Source organism: Pleurodeles waltl, chromosome 10 (genome assembly GCF_031143425.1).
Source record: "Pleurodeles waltl isolate 20211129_DDA chromosome 10, aPleWal1.hap1.20221129, whole genome shotgun sequence".
NCBI lineage: Eukaryota > Metazoa > Chordata > Amphibia > Caudata > Salamandridae > Pleurodeles > Pleurodeles waltl.
In genome coordinates, this window is record NC_090449.1 from 100,531,289 (window position 1) to 100,547,378 (window position 16,090).

Below are 16,090 nucleotides of genomic sequence, written 5' to 3' on the forward strand. Positions count from 1 at the left end.
CCCTCGTAGAAATACACTGCAGCTCATCAAGCCCTCTTTCCGTGTGCGCGCTGGTACTTGCAATCTTGTTGCGCCATTATAGCACCAGGCACCTCTCCCAGAATGAAAGGATACCGGCCTGAATCTGTTGCTGATGTTTGTTCTGAGACAACTTAAGATCTCCTTTTCGTCCGTTTGCGTGTCAAAGTATTTTCAAGCGGAACAAAGTACACTGCCCTGATTTTGTTTATTCGCTTGCAGTCCTTTTTCGGGTTTGAGTGGTGTTATTCTGGTCCTTCAGTGGTTGCTGCTGTGCTGTAGCCGTCCAGCCTTCTTGATCAGTAGTACCAAGATTTAGGCCTACTTCTATACCCGCGGCCTTCCCTGTTTTTAGGGTCTATAAATACAGTCACTCTGGCAGAGATGTTTGCGGCGAGGGCAGTTGCCGAGGTCTCCCACCTGCCAAGGGCGCGGTAGGGAATGTAGCTTTTTTTCCCCTCTCACATCTATAAATCCATCTCAGCCTTTAGAATTCAGTTTTGTTTGTATCATGGGTCTAAAATGGGCAGAGAAAATAACAATAACAATAATGTTGTCCTACACAGGGCCCCCTAAAATGTGTCTTTCCCAGGGCCCCCAGATTTCCTAAAATGGCACTGCACTCGGGGAAAAATCCGATGATTAAAAACGTAGTGACCTGCCGACACCGCGATTTCGCAGTCAATGGTAGTTGGTGTTTATAGCAAACTCTCTGGTCTTGTGTGTATCGCGAATGTTAATTATACAGTCTTGGCAGTTCACATGTTAACCTCTTGGTGGCGCTAGAGACCTACAGACGCGCAGCAGTAACTGCAGCCCCTGTGTATTCTGTATAGTTCATACTGCTTTGAATAACCTTCACAGAAGCAAACGTGAGTCAAGTTTCTATTTCTGAACCTGTGAAAGAGGTTTATTTTCGGAGCTAATTTGTAGTGTTTATTAAATGATCCAGTTAAAAATACACTAACAGTTGCCACGGTAGACGACCAGTTTCATGGCTACTGTAGGGATTTGAGTGGGATTTGTGTTTGGTGTGATTCACTTCACATATTTTCGAAAGATGTGGGTACGATTTTAGGGGCGAGTTAATATCGGGAGTTGTGGTGAATGAATGACCTTCTAATGTCCCATAATACCCATCTCAGATGTCAGCCCGTCGATGATGCATTGCGCTGTAAATACACACTTACTGAAGCTGCAGTTCAATCCTGCTAGCTGGTATTCTGAGCATCTGATAGTTTTGGCAACATTTTACGGAATATCCATCTGATGCACAAAGAAGGAGCTGTGCAGGACAGCCAGCTTACGGGAGCCATGCATTCCCCAGTTCTTTATTTTAAAGCGCGCGTTAGCCCGGTGAGGGTTTCCTAGCGCTAAATTAGAAGCAATCTTTGCTTCCACAGAGTTGATTTGCTTAACTGATCTACGACATCCCACAACTGAGTGGTAAAGGCATGTTTTGCACGAGTGTTTGCTTCGGCGCTTAATGCTGTCTGGGGATTGTAGTGTGTGTGCCAAGATCATAGTGTGAACTTCTGTATTGTGGCATCCTTCTGTCTTTAGGGTGTGGGAGGCCCAGAAATGTAGCACAACAAAGGGCCTTTGCATTCCCCTTGGTGCAGATCAGAAGCTACGACCGGTCGCTTCCATGGATCTGTACAACTGAAAGTACTGCGAGGGCCAGCAAAACCAAAGGGACAGCTAGACCCTCCTTAAAGATGCAGAGAGCATTTCGACAAAAAGCTGATGAGTGGAACGCTCGAAATGATCTCCGCCACTATTCACAATCTGGGCTCTGGGCCGCATTTAAATGCATCTTTTATGCTTCTGTGCTGCTACACACCGGGACCAGACATCTGGAAATCGATCTTCGTCCTTTCCCAGTGGAACAGTCCTCTTGTTCCTGTTGGGGCACGAGACCTCTGAAAGTTGGGTCTCGTCCATGAGGTGCAGATAGAGTAATCTTTCGACACGGTGAGCTATGGCAGCCATGTCTGGCTGTGAGCATCACGAATAGCGCTTCTGATTGCACAGGTATCCCATTCGCGAAGGGAGCGGGCGATCCTTTCTCCTCCAGTGGTGTGCATTGTATAATTGGGCTATAAGGATGCCCACTGCCAGCACCAGTTTGGCCCATCTGGTGGCTTCATGATCTTCTTTTATGCCTAGCACTGCCACCGCAGTGTGTATGGTTATTAACTGCCCCTAGACATCAGCCTTCATCCGGTGCACTTGGGTGCAATATTGGACGGCCCCATATTGTGTGTATGAATGTGCTTGGCTCCTCAGCACTCCACCCGCAATTCAAGGTGTGGTCACGCCCTATCTTCCCGAGTCGCACCGGGTGGAATAGTCCCTATGGAAGTATTTAAATTGAATTCACCGGAAGCGGGAAGAAATGGCCAACATTCGGGAAGCCACGTTTGCCTCTGACCATTGGTCGTCCTCCAGCCCTACCTGCTCCTATTTTTCCTGCAGTTTTCCAAGGTGGGTTGGTTACTAATGACTTGTTTTTTCTGTTAATGCCCCTCTTCCCTATTTGTTCCGTAACAAGTTTTGGCTCCATAGGGTTAAAGTCTGCATGGTCCTTTAACTCATATTGGTAGTGTTCTAGAATGTTACGCAGCTTCAGGCATCTAAACATTTGTATATTGATTAGCAAGAGTTTGCCTGAGAGCTGCTCGAAAGATGTCATATGCTGTGCAACTCCTGTGTCCACCAGATGTGATATACTTGTTAAATCCTATTACCGGAAGACTTCCAGTTTCCTCATTTGAGGGAGCCACGCGCCTTGGTCCTGACGAAAGCCCCAGGGAAGGGTGGCTTGAAACATGTTGACAAGTAGGACCATTAAATCCAAACACACTTTCTACTGTTCTTCCACGTTTCAATCATACCCTCTAGAGGACGGAATAAAACAAAGTTTTCCTACCAGACAGATATTTTTTAACTTCTTAAAACCCCCTCAAACTCTCATTCCTCATCATTTTTTGTAGACTCGCAGCGCTCCTGTGAACGCAGTGATTGAGCTTGCCACCAAGGGGTAACCCTGGTGGGTGAGGTTTATGCAGTAAAAGGCCTTGTGCGTTTTTCTGAATAGGAGAATTGGCCCACACGTCCGAGCAGGGCCACAGTTTTTTGATAAACCATAGACCTACATGGTTTTCAGCTAGCAGTTCACATGTCCTGTGGCTTCTTTCCCAGCAGTATTTATTATTTTTCCTGTCCTTTTATTTTTTTCCCTTTTGCTACACCCCTCACCTCTTCACATTTCGTGTTGCTGTGTTGCTTCCCGGTCGCATTCTTACTGCACTAATGTTATGTTATTGATTTCTCATCTTGGCACCCCTATCAGATTTTCTGCTTTAATTTCAGGCTGTAAGCCTATATCTCCTTTCACTTCCAGCAGTCTCACTTCTTCCCAACCCGGTTTCAGCTTATCCCTTGGCCTTGGAGTTTCATCCATTTCCACTCATAATGTTTCACTTCTTCCGACTTCCGTTCCCCTGTTGGCACCCTCTGTTTGTGTATTCAAATCTATTTCTTACGAGATACAGGGCCACTCAATTATGCAATTTTGCAACCACAGTGTGTTTGGTATAATTATGGATTTCACAGACTTACCGCTTCTGTACCCGATCCACACACAAACTTGCTTGCACAATACTCAATGATGCATTTCCGCTGATGGTGATAGAGAAATGTGTGCTGGTTACCTACTATCTCGTCTTGCATCCCATGGACCTGTGTCCTAGTACGGAGGTGTTGACACCCCTGTCATCACCTAGTGGCACCATATTTGTATGGCATTGACCTCGATAATTTTCATAATGTTGATTTCAATGTACGTACACCAGGAAAAAATTATTATTGATAATGAACAAAGTCAAATTCAAACTGTCTTGCGACAACCAACTAAATGAACCCTCCCTTGCCTTAGCTGTGCAAACTGTTAAATTATTAAGGGAAATAAAATGTTTCCACATTCTGGTCAAGTAATTGCAATTAGGAGTTCCACAGGGTTCACTGAGATTGTGATATAATCAGTGTACTGTCTCTATGGGGCTTACCACGAGCGGAAACAAGGAGACCAGTCAAGGAACGAAAACCGATCCAGTATACGTACAAAGATGTTACCCAATCAGTAGCAAGCAATTTTGATGCATGCAAACAAATGATGTATACAACTAAAATTCGAAGCAGCGAAACCTACCAGCATTGCAAAGGCAGGAATACTGAAATAAAATAATAAGCCAGAATGAATGCACATGGATACATACACTGATTGCTGTGGTGCCAAATGGCCCTGCGCGAATGTCACAATTATTTTTGCTTTGTGTCACTGAAGTGATTAACCAAGTCAGTGGAAAGGTTCTGAAAGAGAAACTGATTCGGGCCTGAATTAAGTTTAATGACAAAACAAACGTTGGCGAAGCTGTAGACCTTGATTTAATGTGCCATTCAGTGTATACAAAGGCATTCAAAAATACTGCTTGCATGCACAGATACTATTTATCACGTTAAAGCCTGCCCTTGTTGCTTAGCCAGTGCTGGGAAATAAAGTAGCGGAACGGATTGCTTTCACTAGAATGCATACAAGTAATCAAGCTCTAAATACACCAAACAGAATAATGAGTGAGAGTACTTTTTAATGTAAAATGGACCCTGGTGCATTCCAATAGAAGCATTTCCTAGAAGGCTGAATGATACACCAAACACCAAGAGGTGAAAGAGTAACACTACCCCCATATATGTATTTTTGAAACAATTGGTGCATTATGTCTATATAAATCTAAAATGGTGACCTAACTCTGTGACTTTCATAGCAGCAAAAGAATGCAAAAGCATAACTATTTTTGCTATACTTTACCATTTACAAGAGGGACATTGTCCTCTCTAACCTTGCCCCGGCTATATACGACATGCACCGGTGTTACCTAGGCAGGGGAAATGGGAATGTGGATGTTTGATGCTGGTATAGTGAAGGGCAGAGTGTATGAGCAGAAACTTAGCATTTGCATTCAATAATATTTTTTGATTGTATGAAAAGGAAATCCTGTTTGAATCCTCATAATCAATGTCGTAAGCGTTCTTAGACTATGAACTTATTAAGGCAAATGTTGGCCTAAGTATGTGTAAAAAGCATGTGGGCTGCTTATGATGCAGGTAAAGCAAAAGTGGTGAGAATGGTGTGATCTCAAATCTAGCTTAACCCCCTAGACAGGTAGACTAACAGGGTGTCCCCTCCCCTGCTCCTATTTAACGTGATAGTAGAGCCTTCGCCAATTAAAATTAGAGGGTGAGGACAGTTTTGGTTGGGGAACGCACAATAAATTTACTTGAAAGTGTTATCCTATTGACTTTAATCCACCCTGAACAATCCATTCGATGAATTCCAGACATAATACAACCACAATATTGTCTCTGGTTTCAAAATGTTTCTCACAGAGTCAGAACTGATGGCTGTAGAGCTAGGGCCACATACTAGGGAAAGGATTGAAATGATCTTTCACCTTTGCTGGGTGAAAGATAAAATTAAATACTTGAAGACTTATATTGCACCCAACATCCAAGGATTGTACAAAGCAAATTACCCAACACTTTGTGAAGAGCTCAATAAGGACACCTACAAACGTGACATCCATTGTTTATTTCGTGATATGGGAGAGTCACACCACCAAAAATTTATGTTTTACCACTATTGTTGTATTTATCTGAAGATCCTCACACAATACACCCAAACACAAAATGGATCTACTGCAAAATGCATATAATATATTTATTTAGGGAACAGGAGGGAAGGCTTGGATTTCTAGGCAGTTAATGCATGCCAAAATGGAAGGGTGGGGAGGCCTGATTCTGCTTAATTTAGAACAGCATTTGACAGTGGCCTAATTGCGAGTGACTTCTGAATGGCCTCTCCAACAGACTAAAAAACGTTGACCACATTTAGAGCACCCTTGCTAGGTAGGTCCATATGGGACTCTGTATAGTTACCTTCAAGGCACGGGCCAGTAATATCTGTTGCAGAAATACCGTGCCCACTCATTGACAACTGGTATCAAATATTGCAGAATCCTGTGGTTATGATGTTCTCCTTTTACAAACCCATATACTTAAACCCGTACTTCACACCTGCTACAGCGGTGGAAGACGACTGTAAATGAAGTTCTGGGGAATGTTGCATGACAACTGATCTGCACCACTCAAGAAAGATTCAGACTTCCATTACCTGTAGGAGAGAGTTTTCTGTTGATGAGACAGAGAGATGATGATGTCTCCAAAACCATCACTGGGCTCCTTCCTTGATCAAATAGTGAGGCGTCTATGAGAGAGTTAAGCCCTTTCGGAAAAATTTCCGACATATAGCACTATTAAGATTGTGGTTTCCAATATTTACCCCGTTCTCAGATGAAATGCCTAAATGGCTTAACATGTCTGTATGAGAGAAATATTGGGTAAGACAAGAATGCAAGATCAGTTGCAGACACTATGGAAGGATCCACCGATCAACTTGCAGTGTCAAAATAGAAATTATAGAAACTCATCTTCAGCAGATATAGAATTCTGAATAAACTCAGACAAATGTACCTTAGTTGTGATGGGAATGATAGACTGTTTGCAGCATAGAGTGGAATGAACTTCATGTAGGGTGGGAATGCCTGGGGACGAACAGATTCCAGAAATACATTTTGAGGCCACATCAAAATCACTCTAGACTTCCAAGGAACAACTAATCCAGCAGATTAACTTCTAACTCTCAGGCTGTAGATGTTCCTATAAGCCAGTGAAACAATAGCATCCCCTTGAAGAGTGATGACCTCTCCATATCAACGGGTTAGACGAACTAACTATGATTGTTGATCACCATGGAGATACTTTAATATGGCCTCCACGATGATCAGAGAAAATCTGAGATCATCTGTAAGCCGCTGCTGGATTACCATAGCAGCAAGGCACCCTCTGTATTCTGCCATCATACTTTAAGAGATGTGAAGCTGTTGTGGCACCTACTCTTAATCGCACCACTGAGGGTAGAGAATCAAAGTAATGTCTTATTTGTCTTGAGGTGACAAATTTATGATACACTTATTAACTGGATATAGGAAGTGCAGGCTACTGTGTTTTTTGTTGCTGCGATAAGAAAAGGTGAAGAAAATATGTGGGTAATAGAAGCTACATGATGGCATTTAAATGTTGTGAGGTTTATCATTTATTTTAATTTGAAAAAGTTGCCTCTGGAAATTGTGCTACAGAAGTTAAAATAATAAAACATCTGGGGGGTGAGAAATGAAAATATAATATAGAATGTTTTAAGTAATTATTACAAAATTACATTTGCTTTTAGAATACTTTCAATTCACTGTTGAAATAGAAGAACAATTTAACGGTAACAAAATGTTCAAAAGCTGGAATGGGCTTAAATAACATCACAAGTAGTGGATCGGGCAAACCATTTCTGTGTCACACAGAGTAGGTAAGCAGAAGTGATTTTTTATTAGCAGGGCTCAGATTACCATCAACACATGGAATTTTGGCGATGAGTGACTGATTGAGGTGACACAAAGAAATTAAGAAAGCTAGGACCTTGCAATAGTATATCAGTGATAAATGGTCAGGAAATGTACTTTAATATGGTGTAAAATCCTCTTGAAGATCTGTATGATTTAGTTTTCTGCACCTGAATATTCCATTATTTTTGTCATGTAACATTTTGCTTCTAATTAAATTACTCCTCTGAAAGGCATATACATTACAACTATATACCACATGATAGGAAATGAACTATGGAAGATTACCTTGGATTGTTAATTAGAATTCAGGAATAAAATTGATTAGTAGTTTTCTTGCAAAGCTTTTACTATTGGATGAGTGCTGTAACAATTAGAAATGCCGGGGGCTAATAAACAAGATCTGTCTAGCTGGTGACAGAAGTGACAGCCCCTCATGGCTTTTTACTCAGACAGTGGGCACATTTAGAGAAGTTCTACCAAGAAAATTGAAAAAGGTTATCAATTCAAAGGCACCAAGAGCGATTTGGGATATCACACTTTTGTTCAGTCTTAATCCCGGCTTTGAAATTCGTAATGAGCATAATCTTGAAAATGTGCGTACTGTAATTAGGGATTTTGCTGGCTAGAAAAGGGTCAGCGTGTCATCTAATTGGCTTACTTGCGTATTCCCACCCACTGCACGTTATATCCTGGTTTGTGTAATCTGTATTCAATCAGACAGCAGATGATCTGGCTTCAACGAAATGTTCTGATAATAAAAGGAACCTTGTCAATGCAGTGCTTTCTGTGGAGGTGGCCTCTGGTCACTGAATTGCACTGGTTCAGATACCTGAATTAATAATAAAAGGAACCTTGTCAATGCAGTGCTTTCTGTGGAGGTGGCCTCTGGTCACTGAATTGAAGACTCTGAAATTCTTAATGGAAACAAAAAAAACCTTTAGATACCTCGAGTTTATGCAGCGTTTTTTGGTCTGGAACTCAAAGAGTGGAGGGAAAGAAATTGTGACATTTAATTGTCACACTTTATACTTTGATTTCTCAAGCATGCAATTTGAAGCATGAATTTGTGTTTCTCTTTCAGAAACGTTAAAAGAGGGAAGTGTCATCTCCCCAGCCCTGCTAGTGCAAGAAATTGAAGCCGTGAAGCACAAGCATCGAACGCCGGCCTACTGTGACCAGCTTCTGCAGCACATCCAGTCACTGGGAATCACATCAGACCCCAGTGTCCTCTAAAGGCCACGGTCACAGGTCTTTAAGGGCCTCTTTCACAAAGTTTTTTTTTCTTTTTTTCCTGTGAGCGATTCTGCCCTACTCTTGACTGGAGTGTGACTTATTCCTGAGGAAGTCTGACTTTACTGGTGGAGAAAAATTGTTTGTGAACTAGGCCGTGTTTATGCTAATATAGAGTTCATTTTATTTATTTCTGAAATTGTGGTTTAAATGTATTAAATGTTTTTACTTTATGCGCCCTCTTAAGAAAAAGCACCAAAAGAAAAAAAAAATACATATATTTTTGTAAGAAATATCCATCCTTGGCACTGGAACCAACCGCTAGAATTGTATGCAGTGTTCCAGGCTCATTTACAGCTGATTAAAATAACTTACTGTGTGAAGTTTTTCAAATAGATACACTAAATAAAAAAGTTGTATTTGCCAAAGTTGACGCGAATAACAGTGTTGGAATCAGTATTGCTAAATGTGTGCCCAGCCCATTCACCTTTACTGCCTAAATACTATGCAATGAAAAACCCTGATGCTGTGCAAGATCCAGTATTCGGCCTTGTTTACAAAAAACACGCTTCTCGTTCGCCTTTTGTGTGAACAGTGTCACTGACATAAAAGTGTGCATGCATTTGTGTTTGTTGTTTTGCATGTTATGCAGTCCTCTCCGCACTGTACCAACCTGTAAAGTCCTGACACTTTGAGGAAACCGACACCTGCAGCACTACGTGCAGGTCACAGTTTGCTTCCTTAGTGAAACATGAATGCATTGTTGACTTCTTTTAATTTCGCTGTACAATAAAAAAATATGGAGCCTTCTGATTATTGCTCACTGGTATTACAGTTGAACAGGGCAACAAAAAAGGTTTCATTGAGGTTCTAGCGGGAATTCTCTTATCTCCTTGTGTGATTTCTCCTTTGACTTGGGGAATGGGAAAAAAGAATCACTTTTCCTCCTCTGAAAACCTCTTTATCCATCAATGCCCGACTTGAAAAATCATTTTTAAATGCAAATAAAAAAAACGATAGCCCATCTCAGTTTACCAAATTCTGTTTATTTTGATTTTAGAGATATGTGCAAATAAAACTTATGATTTGAAATCAACCAACAGCACACATCGTAAAATTAGTGTCGAACTCTGAATACAAAAAATTAGAAAGAAATGCATCTGGATAGGCAGCAGCCATGGAATGCTCAGAAATGTTGAATACCGTGAGTGACATCAGGAGGCTTTATTCATGTTTTTCTTTCAAGGACGGTAGATGATGGTTTCTCTGTTTGTGAAGTGCCCTGTATGTGGGAGTTAATAAAGGCAGCTAGTGATCTTGTGCAATCTGTTTTGACACACGCCGTGGATGAGTGTTATTTTTGAACATGAATGTCAATGGTACCATTGAAAATAGCGAAGATATCCGGGCTGAGAGGGAGGCAAGAGAATGCCTGTCTGAGACAGGAGGAGCCCCAGAGAGGGTGTTCCTTCCACAGAGGACCCGCTCTTCTTCTTACGGACGCCTATGGAAGGAAATAGGGGAAAATGGAGAAAAAGCATTGTCACTACTACCAATCCTTTTCATGATGAAGGTATAGAAGTCCATCGAAAGTTTCACCTGTTTGCAGTAACAGACAGAATGTCAAACTCAAGACATTCGGGCTGAAGCACATATCGATGTTTCATCCTTTGTCAAAACATTGAGTAAAGCCTGACGTTCGATTTCAACTTCCCAGTTTCCTCCTCAATCTCCTCCAGGAACAAAACAGTCTGGTATAAATATTCCATCTGATAGTCTGGTGCACACCCAGTTGCATGATCTACTTCTAACTATGGATCAGATATTCACCACATTCAAGATAGCGCCTAGACACATCTGTTTTCCACAAGCCGAGAGATATTCATCTTCGAGGAGTTTATCTCCCATTCCATATCAGCACCCATAAGCCAAATGAAGAGGCAACTTATTTTACAACCACCTCCTGTGGTTCCACTAATTTCCAAGATCACACCCTCTGAGACCCCGGGGTGCACGCAGACCTTGAGCTAAGATAAGGCACAGTAAAAACTGAAGTACTCACCACCTCTGACACCAATGAGGAGGGATACTGATACAGACAGAACATTTTACATGTTTACATTGCCTTATGTTCTCCAGAGAGTTTTTCCTGTTTATATAATAACCTTCCAGGTTTTCCTAGCAACGAAGTTAATATTTTTCAGGAAAGTCTTTTCAGATATCATTGTAAAAACCCCACAGCAGAGGGTATCCGCAAGACTTCTAATACCACTCGTGTCGTAGATGTCAAAAGAGAAGTTCCTTACTCCGACTATTGACATATTTGGTAGTCCAAGACTAATAAAGATGTATAGGTCCCCAGAACAAGACCTTGCATTCCTGACAAGAGAGCCACAACCTGACTGCTTTTCCGAATAGTTTCTGCAGTGGCAAAATGCTATTCTTTGGCACCCTTGAAATCCATTCCTTCGGACAAAGAAATTAAAAGTCTAGATGCTTCTATTCACATGCTTGCAAATAAGTGAGCCCTTAATTGGCTAAATACTAAAGATTACATTGTGGTGATTAGTTAAAAGCTTTCTGGCTTCTGGTGGATCTCAAAGAATACTAGTTGACTTAATAGTGCCTCACGAGGAATCACTTATATTCCTTCGGGGTGGATTCCATAGATCAATTTACAGTTGCATATCAGTGTCTCATTGGCTGGACTGCTGTCTCTATTGAGGTGACTTAATTCTAGGTGGCTTAAGAGGGTTATCCCTCATAGGGGTTTCCTATAGTAGTTATGGGCTCCTTAACACTTGCTCCAATGATAGGGATTACATTTCTCTTGTGTGGTATACACATATTGCTTCTGGGTGGCTTAGCAAGGCCTCTAGGAGTTGGTTTTAGGTTGTTCCTGAGTTGACTTCCTACACTACTACTACCTGGTTCAAGAGTCACCAGGGGGCAGGGTTTGTATTTTTCTTGGGAAGATTCCTTGTGACATTTCTAGGTGGAATACCATCACTTCCACTTGCTGGGCTTGTGTCACTTCTAGGTGGACTCCACATAGTATTTACTGATGGATTGACTTCTCATAAGACTTACTGGTGATTTAACAGTGCCTTTTGGGGTTGTACCCTTTTCACTACCAACAAAACTGTCTTGGAGGACCTGCTTTTTTCCCAGATGTGCAGACTCTGGAACAGACTTCCAAAGAGACTAAGGTTCATCATAGTTATTAAGAATTTAAGAAACAACAGAATTTTCTCTCATTAAAAAAGTAGGACTCTGCTGGATCTCAACATACCAGTTACACTGGATTTTATATGTAGTCTGTATAGCTATCCCTCACATTCCCTTCACAAACCTCTCCATGCAGAGTTTGATGCTAAACACCTGGAACACATTTATAGGCCTGAGGCACAACATTAAAACACTCCCCATCTCCGGCCATGCTCAAGAAATAGAGGGGTTCATTACCTGACAATCCTCAAAGCTTTTTGCCCCCCCCCCCCCCTCAAGGGGTAGGCAAGTGTTGTAGAAATGCTACAAAACAATACGATAAAACAAGCTTTAATTTGATCTTCACATAGTCAAAGAGTTGCACAAATCAAGTACTGAAGCAGAACATTAAAAACTGTGGAATTGGTGATGAAAGTCATCCTAAAATCTCAGTATAAATCCAAAGAAAGACACTGCTACCACCATCACTACTAACAGAGTTCAAGACAGTCAGTGCAGTATTAACAACTGCAGCAGCATCACTCATTCCAATAGAGGTGCTATTTCTAGAGGCAGAGGAAATTATCAAATAGCAGCCTTCGTAGGGAAGGCGCTGCTATGTCAAATAAATTACTTCCCAGCAGCCATATTACCGAGAACCACGCTGGTGGGGGTAAAAGGACCATTACTGGTCATCCCAAAGAATGCAAAGCATAACCAAAGACAAAGGGGTGCTGAATATTGTGCAGAATGGTTATACCTTGCATTTCTAAGGTGTCGTAACCATTATTTCACCGAAAGCCAACCTAAAAGGCCAACTAGAGCTTCTTTAATTTGAGACAAACTTCCTTTTGCTGAGTTAAGTTCATCAGGTATACTCTCAAGTGCATCTGGGAGAATTAATTTGTGTGGCTGGCCTATAAAATGCATTTGTCACAGTACTGCATTAAAAGAGTACAGTTAATTTCTGTGATTTGTGGTAGGAAGTGCTTGCTTTCGATAAAAGGTTCTTCCAGTTAGACTGGAATCTGCTCCTCGTACCTTTATAAACAGCATGGCTGTAGTGGCAGTTCATTTGCAAAAAAAAAAAAATCTTTCACCTGTAGTGGGATCTTTGAATGATCCAAGCCAGCTCACCAGTGTGCCCAGTGCTTAATTTGTAAATAAAAACGTGCTGGTGCCCAAAGCCCTCCTCTTAAACACACGGCTGCTGCAATTAAATGTGCGCACATGGGATCCTGAGGCAGTGCAATCCTAAAGACATCTCGAGCCTCTTCAATCCATTCACAGCCACTCCCTGCCCCTTCAGCTCACTCTTGCAGCTTTCTCCCGTTATGATGCTTTTTCGTTTTTCTCTTCCTCCGTCTTTTCCATATGTGTCTTTTGCTTGCAGTAAATGCTTGAGGCAGAAAAATAGGTGCTGGCGCTCAAAAATAAGTGCAGGTGCTCCACACTGGAAACAACAAGCACAAATTAAGCACTGAGTGTGCCTCACAAGACTTCTGAGCAACTGTCGCTGCTGACTTAATTGAGCTCCAAACGCTTGCAGAAAATCTAATACAACTAAGAATTATTTTAGAACTATGCTAGATATGCTTCTAAGAAAAATGTTTCCTTGACAGGCCAGAATACATGCAATCCTTAAGGTGTCATCAATAATAAATACCACAACCAACGGCATGACTAATATTCTCTATTTTAGAATTAATTGTAACATGCATCTTCATTATTCCCTATGCAATGGTAAATGTGTGTCCATTACAGCAGTGTAAGGAGGATCTGTGGAGTTAATTGAAAGACAACTGAGCAGACAGATTAGTCCTGTCTCCAGCCGGCCACAGTGGAGCCATTTCTAAATCTAATGGCAGAAGTCCAGTTCACCTGGGTTTCTTCCTGTAGATGGTTGTCATGGATGTATCTTTGGCAGGATGGGTAGTTCATCTGAGTTTGTTACCAGCACAAGGAATCTGTTTCATGAAAGAAGGGCTTAACACCATAGCAACCTACTGGAGCGCAAAAGTAGTGCATGTCACCTCCTAGGCTTTCCTACCATTTCTGATGACAAAGAAAGTGCTGGTTCGAACAGACAATACCACAACTGTGTACTCTTACAATGACAAAAGCGTGCTAGATCCCAGACACTCTCTGTAGAAGCACAATCAACTTTCAAGTTGTTGCGCTCCAGAAAGTAGGCCATACATACAGTACATCTGCAATGGTTCAGCAGTGTTATAGCAAATACTCTGAGAAGACAGTCCTTGTAAAACCACAAATGGATCCTGACAACAACATTCTAGAAGACACCTGCAAATAGATTCCGAAAATGCACAAACTTGTTATAGGAAAAGGCAATGCCCTTTTGATTGGTTGGTCTGGAAACGTTCTGCCTTGCTTTGCTATTACATCTGATGCTTTAGACTCTGATCAAAATAGGCAGTGGTCATACAGCGACCTGCTGCACACATCAGAAGCTATTAAGATTACAGTGCAGGCTGTTTTTTTTTTGTCCTGAGTGGAAGAACAAATCTACGATTCACAAACAACTTATCATTGTTGTAATTGCCAACATGATTCCTGAATAGACACCATACGGGCATATACATCTTACGAAAGACTGTATAGGTGTCTAGCTAGAGGCTAACAGACCGTCCACGAGCTTTGTCTATGCTTTCAAATGGAAGAGTTTCTGCATGGTGTGCAGAAAAAGATCATCACCCGGATTGTCTACCAGGAGGAGGCAGTGTTGTTACACTTACCAGACGAAATGAGATCTGCAGTGCTCTCCCATCAAGTTATGCCTAATATATATTAAAGGTTGCAGGAAAAGCCTGTTTCAGACTTCTTTGTTCACAATTCCAGTGATTTAGGATTTCCTAAAGTGCAGAGATTATCCCCTCCCCTCAATTACGTGGCCGTTGCCTGCTTTGGGGCAAGTCGAACCTATCCACAAACCCACCTTGCCTCATCTGAGCTGTCTTTTAGAAGCAATAATGTCAGCTTGTAGAGTTTACACTCTGTTCCGTGAAACCATACATGGTTTTCCATTGTAACAATCTTCTAGAAACTTATATCAATATACAGCTGTCTTCTATGTTGAGACAAATTATTTTCTTGATCCCACTCAATTGGGCTTAAATTCACTGTATAGTACTGAGTTGTCATCAGTGACTATAGCAGATACATCTCAAAATGACTATAGATGCAGGCTCACCTTGCCCTTATACATTTTTACTTTGTTAGCTATGTTTAACACCGTGAATCATGTAATCTTTCTTGATAGAGTGGCAATCTGTGGCTTACCAGGCAAAGCCAGGCATTAGATTGGAGTCAAGTGGTTTACATATTAACACCACAATTTATTTTTCGTAAGTTACATTGCTCAACATCTCAGGGCTTACCATAGACCCTGACACATTTCAGCATTTGTGCTGTTCCATTGGCAAAGCTCATTTAGTCATTTGGATTGTCTGTGATGACCCATGCTGATGAAACTGATACTGTGATTATTGTATGACTTAACCAATCATCTGAAGAATATATATATATAATCTAAATTTTCTCTCTGTCTTCTGGAAGCAGCATCCTTGATGAATAAAAATTATCTTAAAGTAGATGTTAAAAAAAACTGAAATGTTGTTCACAGGTTAGTCTGCAGAGCTTCTGACAGACTTGTGGCTGACTGATCTGGGATCCCCACCTCCTGCTAAGAATTCTATAAAAAAAAAAAACACTTAGTATTCTTTTTCGACTCCCAGGTTTCCTGTTTTCCTAAACGTTGCTTTTTCTAGACTTTAGTGTGCCTAAATAGCTGCTTAAAAAGTAGTTCATACAGAATTCTGCGGCCAGGCTTCTTTTTTAGGATTCCTTGTCACCAACATAGTTGTGATGACTTACATCAACCATATTGGTTCCCCATTGAAAAGGGCTGTTTGGTTAAGGCTCTTTGTTTTGACATAGAACCATTTAAAAGCAGGACCCTGTCTATTTGCAGACAAAATGTATTATATGTCTTCCTGTACCTTTTGCTGTTCCTCGATTTTCTTTCAAAATCCTTAAATACAGAAGTAATGCTTAGATGGTCATTCCATCTCAGAGTTAGCATCTAGCTGTTGGAATAGTCT

General features: G+C 41.3%; 1 protein-coding gene across 1 annotated transcript in view; it reads left to right on the forward strand.

Annotated features, from left to right (window-relative positions):
• Positions 1–10,082, forward strand: part of DNAAF5 (dynein axonemal assembly factor 5) — a 127,346-nt gene extending 117,264 nt beyond the window's left edge. Inside the window, exon 13 of the mRNA XM_069209841.1 lies at positions 8,614–10,082. Coding sequence (XP_069065942.1) covers positions 8,614–8,765 — 152 coding nt within the window. The 3' untranslated portion in view covers positions 8,766–10,082. The remainder of the gene's footprint in view (positions 1–8,613) is intronic.
• Positions 10,083–16,090: the final 6,008 nt, after the last annotated feature.